Raw genomic sequence first — 26,258 nt, 5'->3', positions numbered from 1 at the left:
TGATTGGTGCGCTTCTGCGCGCCTCCCCTGCGTCAGTTCGTCAGCAGCGGCGGTTGCCTTGGGAGCGTAGACACCAAAGTACACACATGTAACTTAGTCGAGGTGTCCTGCTCTCCAGGAATGTGACACGCTACAGTCGTTGGATTAAGCAGATAGGACAATGAGACCATATTTCTGAGACTACAAGTATAATTAGATTAATTTAAAGGCAGAAATGTCTGTGCAGCACCGCGTGGTCCAGCTGTCAGGCGCGTCGCTCGCTGTTGTTCTCTGTTGGGACGAGGACCGCAAACACGGCGCGAGCAGCAGCAGCGGACAGGATGTGTTTGCGGACTTTAAATCGCAAAATTCGCGAAGCTTCTGGAATAAAAGACTCGTGAAAGCAGTGTCGGAAGTTTCCTTCCAGGGATGGCTGGAGAACTCCGTGCTTCTCGTCCAGGGCAATGCTAATAACCTGGAGGTGTTGAGGGAAGCGTGGATGCGCAGGGCGCTGAGGTCGCCCCGAGGATTCAGCATCAGATCAGTCGGTGAGTGATCAACATCTGGCTGTTTACAGGGTCGGTATGAGATGGGGATCCTCTAGGCTCTGTCTACAGCCCATGCTCACTCTGTAGATTTAACTAAACTTGATCAGAACCACTGCATTACAGAAGTGAGTCCCACGAGAGCGAAATCTAAGGAAGGATTGGGGTTTTACATTTGTAGACGAGTGACATGGTAAAATTGGTAAAGAACACTTTGGACCATGCTGGATAAGGAGACATGCACGGTTGACACTTTTTTTTCTGATCCTGACAATTATTGTGACACTTTTTTTTTTCTTGTGTCCGGATCTACTACGTTGTTATCTTTTAAGGCATGATCTTTAGTTATAAAAAAAATATAACTAAAATATGAACATTTGTATTTGTATGAATACATATATTCATTAAAAAAAACTACATAAATAAAAATATTTAAATAGATAGACAGACAGGACCCCATAGACCCTTATTACTCTGTATCAAGGTCATGTGTAAAAAACAAACAAAAAAATAATAATAATAATAATTCCCCTATTTTGTGAAAAGGCACATTTTGTTCAAGTAAAATGGAGTAACCCTAAAGTTTATTCATATGGCTTCATCAAAAAAAAATGTATCTGTTTGAAAACCTTTTTTGAAGTTAATGATTAATTTGCATTCAAAAATACAGAAAATATGTGAGTACATTTTACATGAAGGTTACACCATATGACAGTTTTTGAGTCAAAGTACAAAATGACATAAATGTTGTCAGAAATGAAACCAACATCCATTTCTTAGAACTTAGCATGTGTTTTAAACTAGATCTGTAAATGATTTCTCATTTTTTATCATCTCATAGATCCTTACTAATGTTGACAGATTTCAAAAATCAAATCAAAATATAACCTTCAGTGGTGTACTTCATGGACATTTCCCCAGCGGATCTCTATAGGAGATCCACATACTTCACTGTCCTTATGAATGCCTCTTCCTCATCTGTCTTTCTAAAAAGGTCCCCAGATTGTTTTTCCCAAGCTACAATAGAAAACCCACATAATTTCCGTTCACTCTAGAAGGTAGCCTCTTAACCTAACCTGACCAACAATTCCCTTTGAGACCTCAACATGCTTTAGGCGTAACTGTGTGCATGCAACATAAGTGCATTATTTCCAGATGACAGGAAATATGATTTCTGTGGAGCTGTGTAACCCCACTCTCTCCCTCTGACTCAATTCTCACTGCTCAGTTTCAGCCGAAGTGGTTAACTACCAATAAAATGGGGCATCTTGATTTGGTGTGGCATGTTGGTTATTATTGTGTTTTGATTGGGGATGAAATTGTTTTCGTTGGTCACGTGTTGGGGTGACAGACCTTTTGTGACAGTGTGGACTTGTGTTGCCTCAGGTGTTGCTACTTCTTGGAGGCATCTGGTTTGCCTACTGCAAACACGAAGCAGATCGTAAGAACCGCCATTTGCTCTTGCTGTCACAAGCGATGAAGGTGCATGTTAACACATTGGGTATAGTTTAACTAGGGCATTTTTGAGCTAGGACCACACAGTTGTGGGACTGGGAGAAGAGGGAGCTAAAGCCCACAGTTTTTTTTTTTCATTTGTTTCATTTTCAGTCGGAAATTGGAAGTACACTCTCACACATATATATATATAAAAAAAAAAAAATGTTAAGACCTCAGGTCAGGTTGGCCGGTGTGGTGACGTGAGCCAAGATGCAGTGTCTTTTGCAATTTATTATCCATTCACTGATGCCCATGGTGCTGAGTTATGTCCTGTCCAGTTTGTCCACCAGCCGGGTTAATAGCTTGGCCACTGGAGCCGATGTCCCTTGTTTCATTGTCAGGGTGGTACCATAGAGTTGTTTTATTGTTGTCTGGAGACGGCGCCTGGTTTTTCTGTTGGCAATGATTTAGGTATGGTTTGATAAAAGTATTGGAAAGATATATAACTGTAAATAAGTTCATAAGGTCATTGGTACTTAGCACCTCCAAGAGCTTTTTTTTAAACATCACTCTATATGTACTTTCAGTACTTTGAATCCTTTCAGTGTTTTTCTAGGCCTGTGTTTAGTCAGCAGGAACGGGTTAGTGGCTGTGATTAGCCATCAGCAGATGGGATGATGAATGAGCCTGCCTCCCTCTCTGTCCTCCTGATTATCAGTATACATTAAGTGAAAAGACGGATTGTTCATGGGTCTGCTGTGCTTTTTTAACCTCTTGCTCATGATACTCATTGACCTTTTCATCTTAGGCTTGTGTCTTTTGTGTGCTCTTTATAATATAATAAATACATTTATATCGATTTAGACCACTATTTTCATGACTTATTCATTAAAAAAAAAGATAAATCTGTCGTCATTTGCCCACCTGAAGTCTTTCCAAACCCACATGCCCTTATTGTATAATTTTAAATGCAGCAAAAATATTCACCTCCAAAGTTTTTATGTAGCCTGCATCTGTGTCTAGATCCAAAAATGGCATGTTGTTTAAGCCAAAACGGCAATAGAAAGTAAAAAGTTTCTGGATGCAGATATGTTTAATTTGTTATGTCATAGCTATTTTATAACTAAAACATTTTTGGAGTATAGTGTACAGGTCAAATGAACGTCTATTATGATGTTTTAATTAATACTTTTATGAATTAGCATTTTATTTTTGATGTTTGTGTCTTTTTTGACATTCTCTGATTACTATGAACTGACTTTTTTTGGGAAGAAGAGCGTAAAGATGGCATGTTCCATGGAATTATTAACAAAATGTGGTTCGGTTGGGAATGGCAAAAGGATGAGGATACAGAGAATTCTTCATGCATCATTGATCAGTGAAGCTAATTAGAATTGGAGGTGCAGAAATAATATGCACTGAACTACAGAAATTTAGGATGATGACTGTAAAAATCATTTGCAGAAACAAGAAATGCAAGGCTGCTTTACCCTTGTCTGCTGAAATCTGAGTTGCTCACAATGGCTGACTGAAGTCTCTGCATTATTGAGGAGCTGTGGATCATGCCGTCATACTCAGACGTGTATAACATCTAAGTTCTAATGAGGTGTTCAGTGATGTTGAGCACAATTAACCTCACTTATTTTTACAAAAACTTACCATGCCATCTGGTTTAACTTAAGTTTTTATCAGCTGGACCATGTTTGTTGGTGCATATTTATGCTATCTTCATACCTAACTGTGAAAATATACATGTGCCTCTACCGAAGTCGCCTGATTTGTTGGAGATTTATGCAATGTCTACTACATCTCTCAGATCTCTGTTCATTAGCCGTGACATGGCGTCGTGCTGGACTCTTTTATCCTGAGGTCAACACCCCGTGGTTCTCATGCATTGAAAGCTGCCCTCTTGGTTAACAAGACACCAGAGGTCATTGCTCCCTAGCGCTTTTCTCAAAGATGTCATTGCTGACCACAGCACTTCCAGGTGCGCAACGTAAACAGAGGCGGCACAGTTCAGTTCACATTCATGAGTTTGTAAAAGAACAAAAGCTTTCTTATTCACATGAAAGCAAATCTTTCTTCAAATTAAAGAAAAACCTAATAAAAGGGAGAAAGAAATTTGCTTACACAAATATATTGTAAGATTTGCATATGATATCATCACATGCAGATACTCAAGGATAAATGATGAGTAATAGGATAATCCATGTGTATTCACACAGAAAACTATTATAATGTAATAAATGATATTAAAAAACGGCATGCAGTATCATCACAAGCAGAGAATACAAGATAAACGTGTTTTTTTTTTAATAGACAAAGAGCAACTGTAATTTTGAACTTTAATTCATCATGGCCAGAGATTCCAGGATAAACATGTCAGGTATATTTATTTATTTAAAAGCTTTTTTAAAGCGATTTATCTAATCCTATTTGCCAGAATAAATGAGAGACATATGCTGTGTACATATCCGGTTCTGGAAGATAAAGGTGGAGCTGGATCAGGTTTCTAAGAAAGCAACCAATGGAATGTTTTCCAAGATAAACCAAACACCCAAACCAAAGTCTGTCATGAGCAGCCATGTGTATTTCTTTCAGATTTCTCCATTTTTCACCCGTTGAAATTGTGTATCTTTTATCCATCAGTGTAGTTAAACAGCCCTGACATGACATTCTTGTCTTAAAACATTCTCTCATAAAGCTCTTCTCTGTCCTTCTGTCTGCTTAAGCTAATTTCACTTTGAAAAAATGCATCTCTTCCTTTGACTCCAATTATCTCAACATCCAAAAATTCAAGCTGTCCAATGTCCATCCAAATGCTCTCTAAACACCACACAAGACTTTTCAGCTTGAGAACTCACTGTTTGTTTTGGGCACATGTGAGTGTGTGTCGGCATGTATATGTAACTGTCTGTGGGTTTTTTCTATGAGTGGTCTGGAGATATTTCATCATGTCACCTTGAACATATCTGGGCTGGATGACATATTTATGTAGTTCACAGCCAGGTGGTGATCTAGGCCAGTATAAACAAATGAAAAGGTTATCCTTCTCTCCTATCATTAAGCATTGCAGCTAATGTGTTGGCAGTTAGAGGACAGGTCTTCCCTCCTTTGTCCATTCAATGCATTTCCTTTCCAAAAACGATGTAAATGGTGTATTCTAGAGTAGACCTGACCTGACTAATCCATTTCCATGCTCCTACTTAATTGAAATCAAGATATTGTAACAAAGCTTTTGGCAATAAAGTTGCTGCAGCTAAGATTACGTTTCACTATATGCAGGGCCTACAAATGTAAGGTTAACAAAACCAAAATCTGATGAATCTTAGCCATGGTCAGAGGAAATAGTTCTCATCTGGTGTAAATTACAAGCGTGGAGCTTGATTAGCGGTGTACAAATGCACTAAATTGTGGCTCCTTTAACTTCTAGTAGGACTAGACTAGTATTAAACACCCTATCTCTTTAATGTAATAATGAAACTGAATCCTGGACAATCCTTGAGGAATAACAAATAGTTTGGCATTAGATTTAGCATTTAATTTTACTTGATTATGTATAATATATTATTATGTGTAATTATACTTATGTATTTTAATTAATCACACATTTGCATGCTTTCGAGGGAATATACACTTATGTTTAAAAGTTTGAGGTCAGATAGGTTTTTGAAACCTTTTAAGCTCACCAAGGCTGCTTTTATTTAATCAAAATACAGTAATACTGAGTAATATTATTACAATTTAAAATTAATGTTTTCTATTTTTATGTATTTTAAATTTAATTTATTCCTGTAATGGAAAGCTGAATGTTTTATTTTTTATTCTAATATCATGATTTGACAAAATTATTTATTATTAACAGTAGAGTTTTTGTGGAAACCGTAATACAGTTTTTCTGGATTCTCTGAAGAATAGAAAGTTCAAAAGAACAAGCTTTATTTCAAATATAAATCTTTTGTTTTGTAATATTCAAACACTTTTGTAACACAAACTTTACTGCCACTTTTGTTTGGCTAATCCTTGCTCAGTAAAAATATTGTTCAAAAACAAAATCATACTGACCTTCAAACTTTTGATTGGTAGTGTAGACATTGTTATTCTGAACACATCACGTTTCATGCAATATGATTTGTTAATCTTGCTCTATAGACCAAAGGTCTAAGAGCATTTGCTTGTCCTGTGGAAGGTAACATGGCCTATTTTTGTATGAACTTCAAAAGGATCCCTAGTCTTTTGGCTTGAAACCTGATGCTGGCAATTGAGAATGAGCTCCTTTCAGGAGACCTGATACAACATGCTATGTACAAAACATTATTCTCTTCAATACAGGACAGCAAGCTGGTGGGGCTTTTTAGAACATATTTATCTGAGGGACTTTTTAACTTCTCACAAAGTCAAAATAGTGGTTTAATCACTCAATTTCGTTGTACATTGTGAGTTTGTCAGTGTCCATCACTGAAACAGCTGTAAGATGATAAAGTACCTACTAATCACATACCATTTGTTCAAAATGACAGCATAGTCACAGAGACATATTTTGTCAGCATCGTATCAGCGTGAAGCAGTTTCTTCTGCTTCTGTAAAGGAGTACACAAGTCCACAGAGTATCATGAAGAATGTAAACATTGTAAATGGATTTTTAATCAGTCTAACAAACCAGCAACCATCCATCATGCCTGTGTGGGAGGATTAGGAGAACTTCATTTTCCCCTTGGAACATTTGACATGGTTAACATTTAAGCCAAGTGTTTCATTTCAAAACTACACCAGACACATTCTGTGAGAGGTGTGTTAACTATCAAGAATGTTTGTGAGTGGCTGAAAGGGATAAATATCAATGGCCTTTTTGGATTTATGGGCCTTTTTAACTTTTGACATGGCAGACAAAGCATTGTAAAACCTTCATAGTAAAAGGTGTGACCAGGAACCCTACAGCTACTAATGAAAGCACAAAAACATTTTCATTAATCCACCAACAACAACATGCAAAACTGAAAAAGCAAAAGCTGAAATTTAAGTGTGCAACAAATGACTCCGCTTACTTCATTGTGTTCTGTTTTAATAGAGCATCTCAGCATTAGGGAAAGTGATTTGCATGATCTGAAGGCATGAACGCTTATTGGTATTAATGTTTCAGTTCCCAGTGGAAGAACTCAACCATCTCCACAGAAGCTTTAACTGTTATGTATTTAAGGCATAGATGCATCGTCTTGTTTTTGACCTCTGTGTGAAAATGTAATCATGCATGCATAATTTTTTGGCGGTAAAAGAGCTGTGATGTCCTGATAGTGTATCATGTTTCAGGCCCGTTTTAAGAGGGCATTTTAGGAGGTTGGGGCTTGGTCTTTTAAAGTACCTCATAACTTTCAGGTGGCTGTGGTGCATGTCTGGAGATCTGAAGGACAGCGTGGGGGACGGATGCACATTTTTCTCTTTGCAAAATGCTTTTAAGATTCAAAGTTTTAATGTGAAGAACTTGTATATTTTTTTGTATATCAGACATTTCTTTTTCAGGTTAACCATAGATAACCCATTTATCATGCAGGACTTTCTTTATTCTTGAGATGGCTTTGTAAAAGGTATGTTTTATAGTAAACTAGTTAAAAAAATCGAATCAGAATCAGTTAAATCTTTCAGTTGAATTTGTCAGTAAGTCATGTGGGGTCAAAATGTTTAAAACCTAATCAAATCTTCAGTGTACTTTTAATGTATGACACCTAGAAAAGCATATGATTTCAGCCACCCATGAAGCACAGAATTCCTCAGAGGCAGGAAGTTGCCTATAGGGGGTGAAACAACATGTGTGGCATTATCAAGTTACCTTTAATTCTTTTTCTTTTTCCCGCCTTCTTTCATTTCAGTCCACTGTGTATTTTTGTTGTTTCAGTCACTTAAGGTGGTTCAGATAGGATAATGTAAGCAGTGGTTAGAGCTGTGACAAGGAATGAACCTTACCACTTTCAAATCTTGTATTTATTAGTACAAGCACATGGGCACTGAACAGCACCTTACATGTGGTGTATATGTGTGTTTCTTGAATCAACAGAGCACTTACATGTTAATTACCTCTGTGGTTTCGTTCTGTGAAGTTTGACACCCATAGCTGATCATATTCTTTTAACATAATCTCAAACAATATTTAAGTTGTTTTGGTTAACCTTTCTGTTTCTTGACATGAAAAGGCTCACTTTTATTTATTTCCTTTTTTTTGTATGTAAAATTTGTAAATACAAACCAGTTATCAAAACTGAAATAAAAATATAAAAATGCACTTATTGTTATTTTACTAAGAGTTTATAAACTGACCAACTTTGATAATCAGCATTTAAATTGATTATTAAATATCTGTGTGGATAGATTACGGTATATAGATTTTCACATTAAACAACAATACAATATTATAAAATATAGCAATAAAGGATGAAGATATTGCAGTATTTTGTATATGTTGTAGATCACATGACTGTAGAAATTGTAATGTCTAAAGATATTTAATGATATATTTTTATTTGAAATATGTTTTGTTTTCCATATCTTATGTTTAATTTATGATTGTCTTTATTTACTATTTATTTTTTGTGTGGTCAAGTGATCTGATGGCCTTATTTGTCATTTCAGTATCATGAAAGTGGCCTGCTATGACCTGTGTGAGAAGCGGCAAGAGCTGTAGTGTAATGTGATAAAGACAAAATGGGTATTTGAGCAGCCATGCACAAGACATTCACATGTGATTTTCAAATCTGGTTTTCTCTAATTAATTTATGCTTAAATGTCAACCACTGGTTATTTTTTTTATATTCATTTGTAATTTGTAAATTAAGAAACTTGTCCCACTCCCTTTCTACATCTTCCTTTCCGCTGTCTGCAGTGTGACATGGCTGCCATGGTACCTGGTGAGGTATTCCTGTGAAAAAAGTCTTAATGTTTTCAGAACAGCTTCATGATACAATGAGCCCGGAGTGTTTACTAGGAGAGAGGAATTAAGGGTACATGTGTCCTTAGTAACAACATCATGCCAGCTCAATTGATTCTCTCTCAGTTGTTGTGCAAAACGTTTCCCGCTTTCTGTCTGAAAAGAATATTGGAACCCACTTACTCCTAAAAAGTTGTTTTTGTAAAATTCAAGACGTTTTCTAGAATTGTTTCTCCAGTTAAAGCATCTGAACAATTATATACATCCAAAGGACAACCTAAGGATGTTCACTTCCCTGAAAATTAAGGAAGACAAGGATTGATTTATTAAGTGCATGCATCAATCTTTCCTCTTTTTACATGTCTCAAACTACATGTGGTCAGAGACCTTAGGATGTTTCCTGTTTAGCCCCTTTCACACTGCCATTCCGGCAAATACGGGGTAAAGTGTTCCTGTAATTGTTCCCTGGTCGCTAGATTTGGCACTTTCACACTGCCAGTGATGACCCGGTATATGTGCGTGCTTTCACACACAACCCTTGTAGATCCCGTAAGGACACGTGACATCAGCGCGTGACGTGTAATGTACGAGTCGACAACGCTTGGCACATTATACTTTAACTGAAGCAAGCAAACAATCTCTGCGTCAGCGCGGAAAGTGAGGAACTAACTGATCTCTGCTTCATTACAGTTTGCACATATGTTTTCGTTGCGAATGTTGATCTTCCTTCAAAACAGCCGGTAAAAAAGTCGCGCGATAACGCGCGTCATCACTTCGATACGGAATTAGATCTGGCTTTTGTTCACACAGCGCTCGTTCCGGATCGATTACCGCAATGTTACTATGTCCCCGACCCGGGTTCGATTCGGTAATCAATTCCGGGACGTGGTTGCTTTCACACAGAAGGCGACCAGGCAATGTTACGGGAATATTGCGGGTCCGACGTGCAGTGTGAAAGGGGCTTTTGAGACCTTGGACAGGATGTTTTTCCCATGGAAAACAGTGTCAAAAGTGGAAGGCGTTGTTTCAGCTTACTATTATGACTGGGCTTCCTTACAACAAAGGAAAATGGATTAGTTGATAAGCACGCAGAAAGTCAGAAATTGAATGTGAACTAGCAGATGAATGAAGCTAAAAGTGCAGATCAGTAATAGGAGTGGCTACTTGTAAAACTGACAATGCCTTTCCCATTTACTTTTGCATAAATAAAACTAGTAATGCAGTAACAAATATAAATATATATATATATATTTTTTTTTTTTTTTTTTTTTTATTGTGTAAATAGGAATCATATAGCCAATAGACACTAGCAATAACAAGTTATACAGGTATGTGAGGGTCACAATTGTTTACAATAGTTCCTAGTGCCTGTAGAAAATTAAAAAAAGGCACACAAAAAAGGCCACTGGAAGTAGATATATGGCAAAAGATAATAATATTAATAATATGAACATGAACTCACCATATGTGTTTTTTCACCTATATGTTATATATGTTTTGACAAAATAAGATAAGCTGCATTGGAATCAACCAATAAAATGTCCAGGTTTGAGTGAGTTTGGCCCTTTAGTTACTGATGAACTCTATGGTGGTAGTATGTTGTACCTGAGCTTTGGTTGATTAATCAACAACAGAATGGAAAGTCAGTGCTGGGCAAGTGTTCCGCATTTAATGTAGTCATCCCTAGTTAATAATCCATACTTTGGCTCTATCTGTGTTCACAAAAAAATGAAGAATTTACTTCTGATCAGTGGTCAAAACAGAAAAGTTTGAAAATGCATTAGATGTTGACAGTGACAGCTTTCACATACATACTTGACCACTTATATGTTGTTTGTTCCAAAATATTTCCACAATCAGTATTAATGTCTAATCAGTACTTGCCTAATTGGGGAAATACCATGAAGCAAGAAACCTATGCTTTACGACACACAAGCGTGAGTTCTTAATTTCTTTTATATCTCACACTTTATTTGATTGTAAATGTAAAAAAAAATCAGGCTTTGGGAGAATCAAGTAAAACTATTTACAGGTAATTTAGTTTTTTAAGGATTAGTTTAGTGATTTATTCATTGTGTGTTGGTCTAAATACTCCACCTGTAATTATTCCATTTCATTTGTGATTAAACTTAAGTCCTTTGTGGATTTTAGGATTTGTTGTTTTCTATCAATCAATCTCATGGTGTATTTAAGAGCCGCTTTATCAATCAAAGAATATTTGGTAGCACTTTATTTTACAGTATTATTCCTCATGTACTTACTATGTACTTATTATTGTAATTACAATAACTATGTAATAACTAGGTACTAACCCTGAACCTAACCCTACCCCATGTAGTTACCTTGTATTACCAGAACTTTCTTAGATAAATACACTGTAAGTAAGTACATGTTAGTACACGTACTGTAAAATAAAGTGCAACCGACTATTTTATAATCTATTATGTGTAAAAATTTATTTAAAATACATCTTTTAAATTGACTTCAACTGACTATGTTCTATTTTTCATTTTTTCACAGGTGATCTGTCCCCTGTGCAGATGTCACCAATTTCCCAGTCTCAGTATATTCCACTGTCTGAAATACTGTGCTCTGTCATATCGGACATGAATGCCGCCAATGTGGTTGTTAATCAGGAAGCATTGATCAATCACATGATGAAAGCACACCCAGGTAACACAATATTACGCTGTGTTTCAATTTGCTGTGCTTCCTTGTACACTACCTTCTTACATTTTTATTTTAATTCATATACATTATGAAAGCTCTATATTCACACAAATAAAATCTGTTTAAGGAATGACCATTCCCACTCAAGATATCCTGTACAGTGCTCTGGGAGCTCTTATCAAAGAGAGGAAGATCTATCACACTGGTGAGGGCTACTTTGTAGTCACCCCTCAAACATACTTCATTACCAACAACATGGTGAAAGAGAGGAATTGGTGGAGTGCTGGCGACAATGACCTGCCATCACCTCCTCCCATCACGTACCTGGTGAGTAATGAGAGCTGCATGGACACCTCTACTGAGGTTCCTGTCATGGCCCACTGTAAGTCCTGTAGCTGCTTCACCTCTCCGTCCATTGTACTGCCGTCTGTCCAAGATCACCAATCCATCAACATCAGTGAGTGTGCTGGTAAAAGCCTCAAGTGGCCCAAAGAACAAAAACCTTCGATTCAGCACCAGTCCACGTCTACTGCAGATTACCAGCCCAGTGAGATTAGTAAATCCACCAACACAAGCCGCAAGGACAAGGAGAAAGCTGGACGCAAATTTGGACTTAACCTCTTCCGGCGAAACACGGGGAAAAAGGAGAACAAGTCGAAGAAAGAATATGCCACATTCTCTGGACAATTCCCACCGGAGGAATGGCCTGTCAGGGATGAGGATGACTTAAACAACCTCCCCAGAGATCTAGAACATGCCATCATCAAACGGATCAACCCAGATCTGACAGTAGACAATCTAGTGAAACATACGGTTCTTATGAAGAAGCTTGAGGAGAAACCTGAGAGAGCAATGGAGAAAGCTGTGGACAAGGGCATTTCCACCGAAGCTCTTCTGTCTATCCAGAGGCATCATACCTCAAAGCCTGTGGGGAAGAAATCAGCCCCTAGAGCTACTCGCAGCAGGAGAAGAGTACCTACATCCAAAGAGAAACAAAGGGCAAAGTGTAGAACCTTGCAATGTGCTGAAGATTTAGAGGCAGATGATCAAATTCTATCTCACCACAGACCAGAGTTGGCTTTGGATGAACCTGACAATCAGGAAGAAAGTACCAATCTGAATCCCAAATGTGTTTACAAGAAACGGATAGATAACCCGTTTCTGGGATTGCCAGGAAGAGATGTGGAAACAAACATCAGCCATAAAGAACAAAAGAGGAGGGAAGCCAAGATTCCAACCTCCGGACGAAGGGAAAGACCAGGTCACAGGTCAAAGTCCTGGGATCCTCACCGGCCCAAAGCAATGGCTGACAGTGTGGAGAAATCTCACACACTGAAGGACGCAGTCTGTGAACAGCTCCATGAACGTGCACCGACTGTAGACTCCACGCTGGATGTTCAACAAGTTCAAGAGCTTTGTGAGGATTACAGCTTGGCGTACCCTGAGAGCAGCACTTTGAGGATAGAGGACAAAATTAGGTTGAGAGAGAATAAAGTCCGAAGCAGGGAGTTCAGACATGGCAAAGTAAAAGAAATTAAACATCAGGGTGGAGACTTGAGAAATGTTCCTGACCAAAAGAACATTGACGATCATGCAACACATTGTGGTACAACAGAAGTACCCCTCTTGTGGCCTAAACCTACAAACCAACGTAGACTTTCCCTACATCTACTTAACAGTAAAGAAGAGTCTCATCACCGTCCTGATCTGCTGTCCTCACACCAGAAAATTGTCAATATTACTAGCCTTCAGCTCTCAGATGGTCAGACACTGGCCAGAAACACAAGCCAGACTGAGAGTGAAGTTTATACAGATGATGAATATCGCATCTATCAAAAGACGGTGGAGGATGAAGATGGATGTAGCTCTGTGTGCCTGCATGAGGAATGCGTTGACTGTGAGATATCACAGACCGGCAAAGCTCGTTGCCATGAGCCTGTCTGTGCAGATGGTGGTTGGGATAAACATTTCATAGAGGAACATGCTCATCGAAAACCCACCAGAGCCACATACAAGTCGAATGAGTACAGTTGGCAGTCTTCTAATCACCAGATCCTTGAGAAAGGTGCTAACTCCAAACAAGAAATCCAGGGTCTGAGCAAAAGACCACAAGAATTCAGTTTGGCAGTTGATGAACATACCGAAGCCCTGGAAAGCAGCATTTTTGACTACTGTCAAACAAGTGAAGTGGAGTCCAATTCTGAGACCATACATAAATCTGCAGATGAAGCAGATGCTGGCAAATCTGACCACTGGATCTGTCACCCAGAATTAAAAGACTGCCATCAGAGAACAAATGAGACATCTGAGGATGCTGGCAACATCATTGCAAGCATAAATGACCCTACAGGGGCTTGTGCAGGAGAAACCACAGAGAGTCAAAGCTACACAGCTGATAGTGGGATTGACTCTCCAAGGTTAGTCTGAGATTACTCGTGCATTTGATACATAAATGTAATCACTTAAAGGGATAGTTCACCCAAAAATGGAGATTGTCAGTAATTACTCACTCTCATGCCATTCCAAACCCGTAAGATCTTCATTTATTTTCGGAACACAAACATCGGCTCCAGTGTCAGCAGCACCAAATGCATGCATCATTTACTTTTGTAAACGAGTGTCAAAGATCTACACAGAAAAAAATAATATTTTGAATTATTTTCTTTGCGCACAAAAAGTATTCTCAAAGTTTCATAACATTACAGTTTAACCACTGATGACACATAGACTGTTTTATCAATGTCCTTACTGCATTTCTGGGCCTTTAACATTTTAGTTGCATTGCGGTCTGTGTAGGGTGATAAAGCTCTCAAAATTAATAAAAAATGTCTTAATTTGTGTACTAGCATAAACAAAGGTTTTACAGGTTTGGAACAACATAAAGGTGAGTAATTAATTACAGAATTAAAATTTTTGGGTAAACTATCCCTTTAATGATTGTTACAATTGAAAGTTCTACTTAAAGCTGCGGTAAATTTTGCCTCTTTGTCGCCATCTCTGTTTGAAAACCTGAAATTGCAGCTGTTTGCGGAATTATCTTTCTTGCATGGGTCGTGCACCGGCACGGCTCCAGCATGGATGAATCTAATGTTTTGAGGAGTTATGTGTGCCAGTCCTTCGCAATCAAAGATTCTAGCTTACGTCTTGGAAGTATGTCAAAAATAAGAATTTTCACCATATATTGTCATCTGAACAAGTAACAAGTCTTCTACGTTTGTTCTGACCAACAAAGGAAAGAAGCATATAAAGCAATAGATTGCGCTACCAGTGTTGATTTTATATAAATATCAGTTACCTCATATCACATCAAACCATGCAAATTATTATTATTGTTATACTTTATTCTCAAATTATTAATGTTAACAACATCAGCATTGCATGACTGAGTATAGTGTGTTTTAGTGTGTAGATTCAAATTTCTTTACAGTCTAATCTCTAATTTTCATACCATTCAAATTTCATATTAAGATTTTTTTTTTTTTTTCAAAAAGCAAACAATGCTCCCTTCAAACTGGTTGTCTTTAAAATACAAATCTTGTATAATCCCAGACTATCTGTAATCAGAAGCATATTTAAAACTATAATTATAATTTGATTATAATTTACTCTTAAATACACTTGGTTCAAATTTTATTTAATTCACATGTGTTTCATGAACACATAATCCTTTCTGGTTTACAATCTGCTATAAAATTGATACATTTAATTATTTTGCTGTGAGAAAAGCCTATAAACGATCCGCCACCTGCAGGATCCTCACATGCAATAGCCTAGTAGCCATAAAGTAGTTAACTTCATGTTTACAGACATGATGCAATGAAAAATTTCAAATTTCCAATGAAAACCTACCCAAATTAGTTTAGTCATCATTGAGTTATAATTATTATAAATGATCCGTTTTGAACACTGGCTGGTTACGTACTTGCACAAATATTGATTTCGGGTAATTTTTAACCCCAAAAGTTACAGATTGCAGCTTTAAATATTTATACTGCAATCAAAACCAAGCTCTAAGTATATCTCAAGGGTTCATGGTTGCCAGTAACACTTGCCATTTATTTATATTTGGAGATACATATCTGAACGTTTTATGGATTTCATCCCAGATTTAATATTTTGCTTTTTCATTGATTATTTGCAGGACACATATGAGTGTAACCTCCAGTAACTCAGCAATACTTAAAGGACTGAAGGATCGTGGTTTCCTTCAGAACCTTGAAAAGCTCCAATCCAACGGCATTCACCCTCAGAGTTCACTCCTCAAACTTACACCTGTCATGAATGTTTAAACGAATTAAAATGTAGCTCAGCATCGGGGTATAGTTATATGATGTAAAAAATGTATATAACCCAACAAATGTAAATATAACATCCCACCCCCTCATGAAAAAAAACATGAACTGAATGTAGGTAGTGCATGTATGTACTTAATTTGTTACAGTTTTACATTTATATTAACATATTAAAAATGTTAATGTTTTTTTCCTGAAAAATTTTTTGTACATGGATTCTTTGTAGTTTAGAAAGAAAGTCTGAATGTTATGGGGAACAATCAATCCTCTTTGATCAATACAGTGCTTGAAGTGGAGAAAAAGAAGTTCCGGTATACCCCACCCCCCAAAAAATACTTAAATACATTTTCCTAATTCCCAATGTATTGTATATAATGCCAAAAGAAAGAAAGAAAACTGTTTAGAGCATTTTAAATAAAAATAAGCCACAGTTAATTTGCGATACCAAACAGGACCAGAGGGAGATGCCAAAAGACCACTAAACCTGCTGCCTTAAAGGGATATGCCACCCCAAAATGAAAATTTTGTCATTCACCCCATGTCGTTCCAAACCCATAAAAGCTTAGTTCGTCTTTGGAACACAATTTAAGATATTCTGGATGAAAACCAAGAGGCTTGTGTAAAATAGACTGTCATGGTCCAGAAAAGGATGAAAAGCATCGTCAGAATAGTCCATCTGCCATCAGTGGTTCAACTGTATCCGCCACAAGGATGCACTGTTTTCTTTCAAATCAAATCGTCAGTACATGTAGAAAGCATATCCTTGTGGTGCAGCTGACACAGAAGAGCATATGCTGCCTGTGCTCAGTTCATATTCTCCGAAATGGCGCTACGGTAATGTAGAGAGACACAGAGGAGAATAATTGTTGAATAAAGTCATTATTTTTGGTTTATTTGCTTACAAAAAGTATTCTTGTCGCTTCATAACATTACGGTTGATCCACTGATGGGAAATGAACTATTCTGATGATGCTTTTCATACTTCTCTGGACCGTGACACTGTTTTTAACTTGGCAGTCTATGGGATAGTCACAAGGCTCCCAGTTTTCATCCAAAATATCATTGTGTTCCAGACACTGATGCTTTAACTTAGTACTGGCAACATGTCAGAAATGTACGACAGTGCGACTAAAATATTTGAGTGCTGGTACTGCGTACCGGTGCATAGCGGCCCACTTCAAGCACTGCATCTATGTACAAATGGTAGATAATTTGAAGAATTAAAATGATGATAAATGTTCAAAGCTCTTTTTATTTCATGCTGTTAGATATTCTTCTGGCCTCAAATAAATAATGTACACAAATGAGTCAAGCCTAACTTACATTTTGCAGGGGAACAGACATGGCCTCGAAAATGAACAAGTCTGTTAGCATGAAAAATAAGGTATACGTTTTTGTATTAACATGAAAATAACATTCCTTCAACTGCTTAAAGGGATAGTTCACCCCAAAATTAGAATTTATGTTTATGTTTATTTACATCTATTTCTTTACATTACATTTTTCATCTGTACCTCTATGAATAAGCAGATTGGCATCCAGTACTGTTGAATTTTGGTAAAAACACTGCATTCATAAAAATGTTGCTTGTGGTCTTTGTTGACTAATTTAAACAAAGCTTACATTTACAATGGCACTGCCATTGATGGTCATTAAAAATTCACGTATTAAAAATTCAGTTAATCCAACATTCACACTGACAAAGGCAAGCAGAGGTAGCCGTTACAAGCTGTTGTAAGATGTGTTAAGCACAGACATTATATTGCACTGAAAAGAAAAGGGGATGGGACATTGCACCCATCTATTTTAGATTCACTTCAAAGCCAAACATTTTGATTCCAGCACTTTTAACGGGGGGCTGAGGTGAGAGGCTCTACAGGTTCAGGCAGGAGCCCAGCAGATGGGGTTGCTGAATGACAGGTGTTGAATGATGGCTGACTGTGTCGTTTCATTCAGCCTCTCTGGCAGAGAACAAAGGGTAAATCCTTCCTGTGTTCATAAAAGACAGCACAAGCATACTGTAGGCTAAAAAACACTGTTATTTACGAGGTCAGTGACATTAATTCTGCATAATGTAGCCAGGTTCTTAGCACTCTAGATTTCTATATTGACAAATAATAGCTTATGGAGTCAATATACAGCTTTGACATATATATATATATATATATATATATATATATATATATATATATATATATATATATATACGCGAAAAAGAAAAAAAATAGTTTTGCAAAAGAAAATACAGTTTTGCAAATGAAAATTAAAGTATTAAGGAATTTTGCTTTTTGCAAACAAAAATAAAGAATTGCAAAAGAAAACAGAGTATTGAGAGCAGAAAAATTTAAGTGTTGCAAACAGCGCAAAAGCAATGATTTTGCAACACATATGTTCCATGGCCATATCTATTAATTTATTTGCAACCCTGCTTTTATTTTGCGTGTCAGTTTAGTTTGAGCTTGTTTGAGTAGTTTGAGTTTTTCCTTGCGCTCCACACCCCACCCCCACGTCTAAACAGTACCACAAAGCGAGACGTGCAGAAAAATGAAGCGCAAAGCGAAAACGGTATTGCAAGTTTAAACTAAACTGACATGCAAAATAAAAGCAGCGTTGCAAATAAATGAATAGATATGGCCATGGAAAATATGTATTGCACAGTCATTGCTTTTGCCCTGTTTCATTTATGTTTTGCAAATCTTTATTTTTGTTTGCAACACTTCATTTTTTTCTTTTGCAATTCTTTATTTTTGTTTGCAAAAAGCGAAATTATTTTCCTCAATACTTTAATTTTCGTTTGTAAAACTTTATTTTTTTTGCGTATATATATACGGCATTATTTTGACTCCATAATAGCGTTAATACACAAGCTAGTTTTAAGGTGTTGTGTTTCTCTTTGAAATAACATACCAACACTGTTTTTGTCTTTACCCTTTCCCTCAGAAATGGTCAACAATCTTCTTGTGTTTCTAAAACGTTTGAAAGGAAAGGGCGCACCCTAGTGCAGCACTTTCTGATCACAGGGAACGCAGTCTGTGTTGTAAGAAGCCATGTTTGCTCATGCCCACAGCACATCCACTCATCCTTTTAATGTTAGGGTTCATGTTTACTCATCCCTCACATATCAGCCATGGCGGCAACACATCCTGATAGTTATTTCTAGCATGACAAGATCACATAAAAAATAAAAAATGTTGTTTTACACATGTTTTTGTATTTCTTTTTCTGTCAGATTAGTTTATGCATGAAAGAGATTACAGTTTAAAATGTTGATAGCTCATTTTGGGAATGCAGGTCAGATCAAGAAGACTGACCTTTATGGCTGACCTATGCTGTGTTTTGTCAATTTCTTATTCATTTTGAGTTGGTGAATTTAGGCCACAGTATACTTTTATACGGAATCATTTAAGTATCAGCCGAAGTTGATTTAGAATTAGGTGAGCAATGCATTGCCACTTTGGTAATGCTTTAAAAAAGATTCAATTAAGGAGTAATAATGCATTAGATATAAACAAACAATTAGCATCTGGACTTACGTATTGTTTAGGTCAGTTCATAATTGCATTCATGTTCAAATGTTTAAAAAAGAAGTAGATATTAACAAAGTTTAATAAACGTCTTATAAGTATTATTAATTGTTTGCACGTGATTGGTCATGCAATAACAAACCGAGCCCAACTGTAAAGTGTTGTCCTGTTTTTCACTGTTTTATCATATTGTTGGGTCTGACGGCGAATGCGCCTTCCGCCAGGACGATAGGGGCGGTCGAGCGCTTGTTTCTTCACCGCTTTGTTTTTTTTTGCTCATGCGCTCCAGCACAGTTGGCGCTAGATGATCCGCGGCGCCATCCCGCAACGTCTGTACAGAAGGGAGGGAGAGAGAAAGAGTGACAAGAGAGCAAACCGAGGCAGTACAGACGCAACAGAACGAAGATCTTCAGGCCGTAAACTAACGTACACCGCGACGACCAGCAGCGCATCTCGCAATAGAGCCTCTAAAGGGCAAAGAGGTCGGAAATGTTTACAAAAATACGTTAACATATGAATGTTTAATGTGTATGTGCGACAGGGGTTTTAGATTACATTTGCTGGTTAATTTAGCTGGCTAACTAGCGTGCTATATTTGATATAGTGTTGTTATTTAATTAATGTGATGTCACTCGTCGTGGCGAATGCTGTATCTTCACAAATTCTATGAGCTTGATGTGATTAGTGGCGCTCGGTGGGCGCTACCGGTTTTACCGTTTGAGGACGTCACAGAGTTCGGATGTGTTGTGTAGCAATGGCGGCGGAGTAGCTAGTGTTCCGCTAGCAAGGCAGCTTAGCAGGAAGACAGGCCATGTTTGTTTGGCGCAGCTAAAAATGGGCTAGGACTATAGCATGATACGCGCAGCTTATAACAACACTGTGCTCGTGTCAAACGATTTAGGCGATTTCTGAATAGCGTACAGACACAAAAGACGTTATGAACATGGTAATTTGTTTTTAATTCTACGCCACAAAACAAAAATGCGTTATGTAAGAAGGGGGGCGCCTTTCCCGGGCTTTCGCGAATAGCGTACATCTGTGATTAGCCATTTACTCGAGCTGTCTGCCTTGTTTGTGTCCCCATATCTTTAATTTTTAGAACCATGACAGCACAGCTTCCTATCGAGCAATAAAACTAGTAAACTAACGTGACCTAGTTTATTTGCATTTGCTCACGTCGTGTGTTGTCTCTGCGTACTTACATGAGGGGCGGAAGCTAGTCGCGGCGGCCATTTTACCGCTAGTTAGCTGTTCAGAGCTCTGCGCACAAGATGCCTTCCGATAAACCACTTGTGTTTCCTCGAAGCTGTCCTATCAGTCTCTACGCGACTTGAACGCAGAGAAGACGTGTATGTATGACTGAGAAATGATGAGTAAACGTTAGAGTTTAAGGCGGTCCGTCAGCTTATCAATTCAATATTTATGTGATCTAGCTTTAGTGCTAGTTAGCCAGCTAGTTAGCTGATGATACTTGCTCAAGGAAGCTAACTAGCAGCTATTTAGCCAGCTAACCTAGCCAACAGTGACAAACCAGCTATGTGAAAGTTGTAAACATGGGTTTAAGTGTATTCTAAATTGATGGCATGTTTAAAAGTTTTCTTTATGAATCAGTGTTAATTTGGCTTGAGGCATTTGAATATCTGAGCTGTAGATTCATATATTCATAGTCTGTTGAGGTAGCCAAATATAAACCTCACATAGGCTAACTTTAGCCAATTTGTAGCCAAAGATATTTATGCTAACTAGCTTTTATGATTTTCTAAATCAGCCTCATATTTAGTTTACATTTTCTTATAAAATGGTTTTACAAGCTGTGGTGCGTATAGCCCAGGTCCCAGTTCTTTTCGTCTATGCAGCCCTCTTTTGTACCTAAAATGATATTGAGTGTTTGTTTGTCAGCCTCATAACTTCAGTAGATTTCAAGCTTATGTCTGCATGTGTAATTTGCCCATTGTTCATTGACAGCGGTGTCAGACTCGGTTCCTGGAGGGCCGGAGCCCTGCAGAGTTTACTTCCAACTCTGCTCCAACGCACATACCATGTACTTTTCAAATAAGCCCGAAAAACATTTAAGTTGAATCTAAACTCTGAGGAACTGAGTTTGACACCCCTGATTTATTTAAAGCTGTATGTTGTTTGCCACATGAAATGGATGAAATTCACTTAATTTTCTTTCCTTCATTTTCTCAAGCAGTAAAATCTATAGTTGGATGTTTTGAGATGAGATATTTAATTGATTATGCAGTTGATTTTAAATAATTGCTATCTTCTGACAGGCAGGGCTGATCCTGACTCGAGAACTGACTGAGCCTGCAGCGGGCAGCCTTTCAAGTTTCTTTGCGGGAAAGCGGGGCTCGTAGAGCAACGCTAAGTTTCACTTAACCGGGAAAACGGAAGTCGTCAGGCTGGAGTGCGTCCTAATGGCCGAGTCAGAGACTGACTGTGACACACCAGGTCTCGATACATTGGGATCTGAGTGTGTCATAGCCCATACGCAAGTCGGCGACTTGCATTATGGAGCGGAGACTGAGATTATGACTCAAGAGGACAAAAGACTTGACTTGGAGGCTATTCATGGTGATTTAGGGGCAGTGACATGCGTGGATGTGGTAACGGAGACAGACCATGACTATATTAAATCTGAAATCCACCACGATCATCATCATTACTTCAGCAGTGCAGAAATCAAAGGCAATGAGCATTTGCTCGGTGAAGTGCTGTTAAAGACGGAGATCGGTGGTGGAGAACATATTGTAAAGGTGGAGTCTGACCATGGAGGGGAGCTTACAGTAGAGTCCGAGAATGGCATTATCATCCATGAAGCTCATGGCCTGCAATGCAGTGAGTGTGGTGAGATTTTTGGATGTATGTCTGATCTGCACGAACACTTTGAAATCCACAAAGCCACTCATCCCTACATTTGCATCCACTGTGGTGAAAGCTTCGCTGTTGAAGCCAGCCTAAGAAGTCACATGAGGATTCACATGAAAGAGAAAAGTTATACCACTGGTCTTGAGATGGTTGGTAAAGGAGTGATTGATGCATTCAACTTGAAACCCCATCAGATGATGCACTCTCCCGAAAAGCCGCACAGATGTTCAGAGTGTGGCAAAAGCTTCGCTGCTGCCATCACTCTCCGGGAACACATGAAAATGCATTCGGATGACAAACCCTACAAATGCACCCAATGTCGAAAAAGCTTTGTGCGCAGACGCCATCTGAAAAAACATCAAGAGCTGCATGCCCATGACAAGCCGTTCACCTGTCTTCAGTGTGGCAAAGGCTTTACGACGGCTTCCAATCTCAAACAGCACCAGAAAACTCATGCTGGTGAAAAGCCGCACAGATGCACCCAGTGTGGAAAGTGTTTTGCGGCAGCAGCCACGCTTAGAGAGCATCAGAGAATCCACTCAGGGGAGAAGCCCTACAAGTGCACCCAGTGTCGGAAGAGCTTTGTCAGGAAACGCCACCTCAAGAAGCATCAGCTGGTCCATCAAGGTGGAAAGCCCTACCGCTGCTCTCAGTGCGACAAGGGATTCAACCATTCCTCTTCCTTGTCACGACACCACAAGGTTCACCTTGAGGCCAAGATGTTTGCCCAGGCGGATAAGGATTTCCCCTTCGATACTACGCTAAAGAGGGGAATGCACACAGGTGAAAAGCCATACAGCTGCAACCATTGTGAGAAGAGCTTCAATCACTCGTCATCACTATCCAGGCATCAGAGGACTCATTCTGATGGAAAGTCCTACACCTGTGCTCAGTGTGGGAAAAGGTTCAATCATCCCTCTTCTCTCGCAAGGCACCAGCGGGTTCATTTGGAGGATAAGTCAACTTACAGTGCTATTGCAACAGGAAAGGGATTCCCCCACACTACCATCTTGAAACAGAGAATCCTTCAGAGTGAGAAACCATATAGGTGCGCTCAGTGTGGAAAGGGTTTCAATCATTCGTCTTCTCTGTCTAGGCATCACAGAACTCATATTGATCAGTAAGCCTGCTTTCCTCTCCCTCAAGTGGTGTGCTACCATTCATCCCATGATTCAGGCCAGCTTGTAAAAGAGTTTGGCAAAAGATGCAAGAAAATCCAGAAAGTCGGCGTGGACCTGCTCTGAGGGAACTTACAAAATCAAGCCCTTTGACACTTTAAGAGCAAATAATTTAAATTTGGTATGATTGACACTGAAATCCCCTGTGTAATGTGCACATGACTAGATGCATACATGTCATTCTGGAACATGGCGTGTGATTAAAACTTAAAACGTAGACAAAACTTCCATTATCACTGACTTTTGCTTTAAGATGGAAGTTTATTGAAGCCTGGCACAATCTTGAACTAGAATTAGGTCAAGTTGGTTTTGAATGGTAGATAATTAAGCAAATAGGTCTAGACACAACTTTTCACTCCCCTAGTTTGTATCTTTTACCCATCTCTGTATCATTCATTGATTGAGAAACTCATATCACGTGTAAATATTTGTTGATTTCCTTTTATATAGATGTATAGGTGAGTAGTGTGCTGTTCTTTTCTGGGAAAAAAAAGAGAATTTTTGATGTATGATCCAGTTAGGCTTATCCATCTCTTGTAGGTGCAGTGGAATGGTGATTTTAGGGGATGACACTAGTTTTGAAAAAGCTGTTCTTAAAGGCTATATTAATTATCATAAACCCTTCATGATACAAACCTACAAAATCCTACAACCTAAAACAACTTGTTAACTTGACTAACTCTTGGAAATTTGCTCGAGAGCAGTACAAAAAGTGAGGGGCGTGAAATGTTTTAACATCAAGTTGATCATTAAAAGGTCAACCCAACAAAATCAGATAATGTATGCATTCTGTTGGGAGGTTCGGTTCACTTTTCATGTTGCTAGTTTCCAACACAACTGAGTTGTACAGCTGATTTTGTTATATTATACAGACCTGGTACAGCCTAAGCATTCCCCTAAATGTCTTCAGTGGTTCTCCCAGCTATCCACCTGCTACCATGACTGACTGTGCATTGAAGATTTTCCCAGTCATCTCTCCAGTGAGATAGCAAAGTAAAGCATTTAGTTGTATTCTGGATACATTTAGCAGAGTATCAACATTTATTAATAATAATAATTATAGATTGTGTATACTTTAATGCGAATACAAAATATAGCTTGCTTTTTTGAAATTTGATTTGTCCCCCCCTCCCCTTAATTCCATGGGTTTGTTTTCTATTTACAGTTCTGTGTGTGGAGAAAATCTTTTACAAACGGATGTATTTTTTAAATAAGGTTTGGTTAATTTAAAGGGAAATGAAAGGAATACTGATTTTATGGGAGTGAACGTTGTATCAGAACTATTCTCTTTCTTTTCCATTGGATAACAATTGTGCTTTATTACGTAGCATAGGTTTATTCATCGTGTTAGTTAGGTGCCTTATTGCATGCCATGTAGAAATGTATGCTGAGCTGTAATAGAAAAAATAAGGTTTTGGCTCCTGCTCCCTGTTTGTTTCTTCACATACTAATCAATGTTTTAATTTGACTTTTTTTTTTTTTTTTGCTTCTCTGTAAATGGACGATTACACTTCTGTCTTTTAATTTACTTGTCAGTCAACAAGCCTCTTTGTAGAATAGAGGTTAAAGATAGTTACAATACCATTGATCCATATGTTGCTTGCCCTCTATAGTGGTCAATTCTGGTCCTATTTGTCTATTCCCCCATCTTTGAGTGGCTCACATATATGGATAAATAAAGGTTGTTGACTATCAACAAGCTCATACAGTGTTCTTATAGTACCTTCCTGCTTTTGTCAAGGTTTGTTGTGTGTAGTGTATTTAAACCTTGTAAAAAAAATTATTTATCATGTTGAAGAAGACCCATTATTGGTGATTTAATTTTACATTTAATCTGCGGGATTGTTAAAATTTGAAGGTCGGATTATATTAAAAAGAGTAATCACTGAGGTTATCTTTGTTGCAAAGTGAACAGGAAATCAAAGTTTCTGACAGAAGTGACCTTCCGTTAGATGTGTGTGCAGGGCCATCTGCCGGTAGCTCATATTTATGGTTCTGTGTGCCCTTCTTCTAGGTTTAAAAATGTTTTGTTTCCAGTGGTTTATTGGAAGATTACATGTGTACATATTTTCTTAACTGCTACAGTAAGACTTGTTTTCAACATGAGTTTTTTTTTGTTTCAGTTACACGTTTACTATGTTGTTGGTAATTATATTATAATGTTTACTGTAGATTTTGTAATGTAAATGTCAGTTTAAACAATTCATGGTAGATTATGAATTGCATAGGAAGTTATTTTCTTTATGAATTAATTTATTTTTAAACTGTTAATTTTAAATGTTTCTTATTTTTTTTCTATTTAATTTGGATGTTTAGGAAATGAATGATTAATCGTTACTTATCTATGTATTTTCAGCCAAAATTCCTCATTGTTTAAAACCCACAGTGTTAGTTCCTCGTATTCAATGACCTCAAACAAGGCGGTCAAGATTATTTTTTTTCACTATTAATTCTTTTTATATTGGGGCTAGACAATAGTGCACAAAAGTAAGTTTTCTGAATTTACATTTCTTAGTTACTGTTAAATATCTATTTTTTTATTTTATTTTTTTTTAACTGAAGATTAATGAACATCTGCACTACACCTGCATGGGAAGAAAACTCTGCTACATACCATCCAGTATTCCTACCTTGGAACTATGGATATAAGTTTACATTTTTTTTGAATGCTTGAAGACCGTTTTCTCTTTTTATGCAAGCCATTGATCTGTCAAGGTAAGAAATGTTATCATCTAAATATGTTGTATAATGTGTTGATAAATTATATTAAATGTATGTATTTGCTTTCAGATGCCACATCAAGCGCATCACTTTTTACAATGAAGAATTTGACTACTTTGGTTCTT

The 26,258-nt window shown here is 37.8% G+C and overlaps 2 protein-coding genes and 1 long non-coding RNA gene across 6 annotated transcripts; 2 read left to right on the top strand and 1 right to left on the bottom strand.

Moving 5' to 3' along the window:
• Positions 1 to 32: 32 nt before the first annotated feature.
• LOC127969854 (storkhead-box protein 1) lies at positions 33 to 16,027 on the top strand. The gene is made up of 4 exons (XM_052571977.1): positions 33 to 527; positions 11,398 to 11,550; positions 11,675 to 13,964; positions 15,689 to 16,027. Exons 1-4 carry the CDS (start codon positions 215 to 217, stop codon positions 15,834 to 15,836), a joined length of 2,904 nt encoding a protein of 967 aa, XP_052427937.1. The 5' UTR covers positions 33 to 214; the 3' UTR covers positions 15,837 to 16,027.
• Positions 16,028 to 17,129: 1,102 nt separating this feature from the next.
• On the bottom strand, positions 17,130 to 20,703 carry LOC127969861 (uncharacterized). The gene is made up of 3 exons (XR_008156379.1): positions 20,566 to 20,703; positions 18,747 to 19,694; positions 17,130 to 17,828 (listed from the first exon to the last, which is right to left on the bottom strand). It is a non-coding gene; the product is annotated as an uncharacterized LOC127969861 (long non-coding RNA).
• Positions 19,684 to 25,116, top strand: si:ch211-198a12.6 (uncharacterized protein LOC563253 homolog). 4 transcript variants are annotated; one of them, XM_052571979.1, is made up of 2 exons: positions 19,684 to 19,845; positions 21,640 to 25,116. In XM_052571979.1, exon 2 carries the CDS (start codon positions 21,784 to 21,786, stop codon positions 23,356 to 23,358), a length of 1,575 nt encoding a protein of 524 aa, XP_052427939.1. In that variant the 5' UTR covers positions 19,684 to 19,845; positions 21,640 to 21,783; the 3' UTR covers positions 23,359 to 25,116. The 4 variants fall into 4 exon arrangements, with proteins under 4 accessions (XP_052427939.1, XP_052427942.1, XP_052427940.1 ...); XM_052571982.1 differs by having other exon boundaries at positions 19,686 to 19,845; positions 21,644 to 25,116; XM_052571980.1 differs by lacking the exon at positions 19,684 to 19,845 and adding an exon at positions 19,942 to 20,712.
• Positions 25,117 to 26,258: the final 1,142 nt, after the last annotated feature.

The sequence above is a fragment of the Carassius gibelio genome, chromosome B13, assembly GCF_023724105.1.
Source record: "Carassius gibelio isolate Cgi1373 ecotype wild population from Czech Republic chromosome B13, carGib1.2-hapl.c, whole genome shotgun sequence".
In the NCBI taxonomy this organism is placed as follows: domain Eukaryota; kingdom Metazoa; phylum Chordata; class Actinopteri; order Cypriniformes; family Cyprinidae; genus Carassius; species Carassius gibelio.
This window is presented reverse-complemented; position numbering and strand designations above follow the sequence as displayed.

Excerpts from the sequence above, each read along its gene's own strand:
- LOC127969854 (XM_052571977.1), top strand. The coding sequence starts at position 215 with ATGTCTGTGCAGCACCGCGTGGTCCAGCTGTCAGGCGCGTCGCTCGCT. Across the intron at positions 528-11,397 it reads ATTCAGCATCAGATCAGTCG|GTGATCTGTCCCCTGTGCAG; the intron begins GTGAGTGATCAA and ends ATTTTTTCACAG. Across the intron at positions 11,551-11,674 it reads CATGATGAAAGCACACCCAG|GAATGACCATTCCCACTCAA; the intron begins GTAACACAATAT and ends AATCTGTTTAAG.
- si:ch211-198a12.6 (XM_052571979.1), top strand. The coding sequence starts at position 21,784 with ATGGCCGAGTCAGAGACTGACTGTGACACACCAGGTCTCGATACATTG.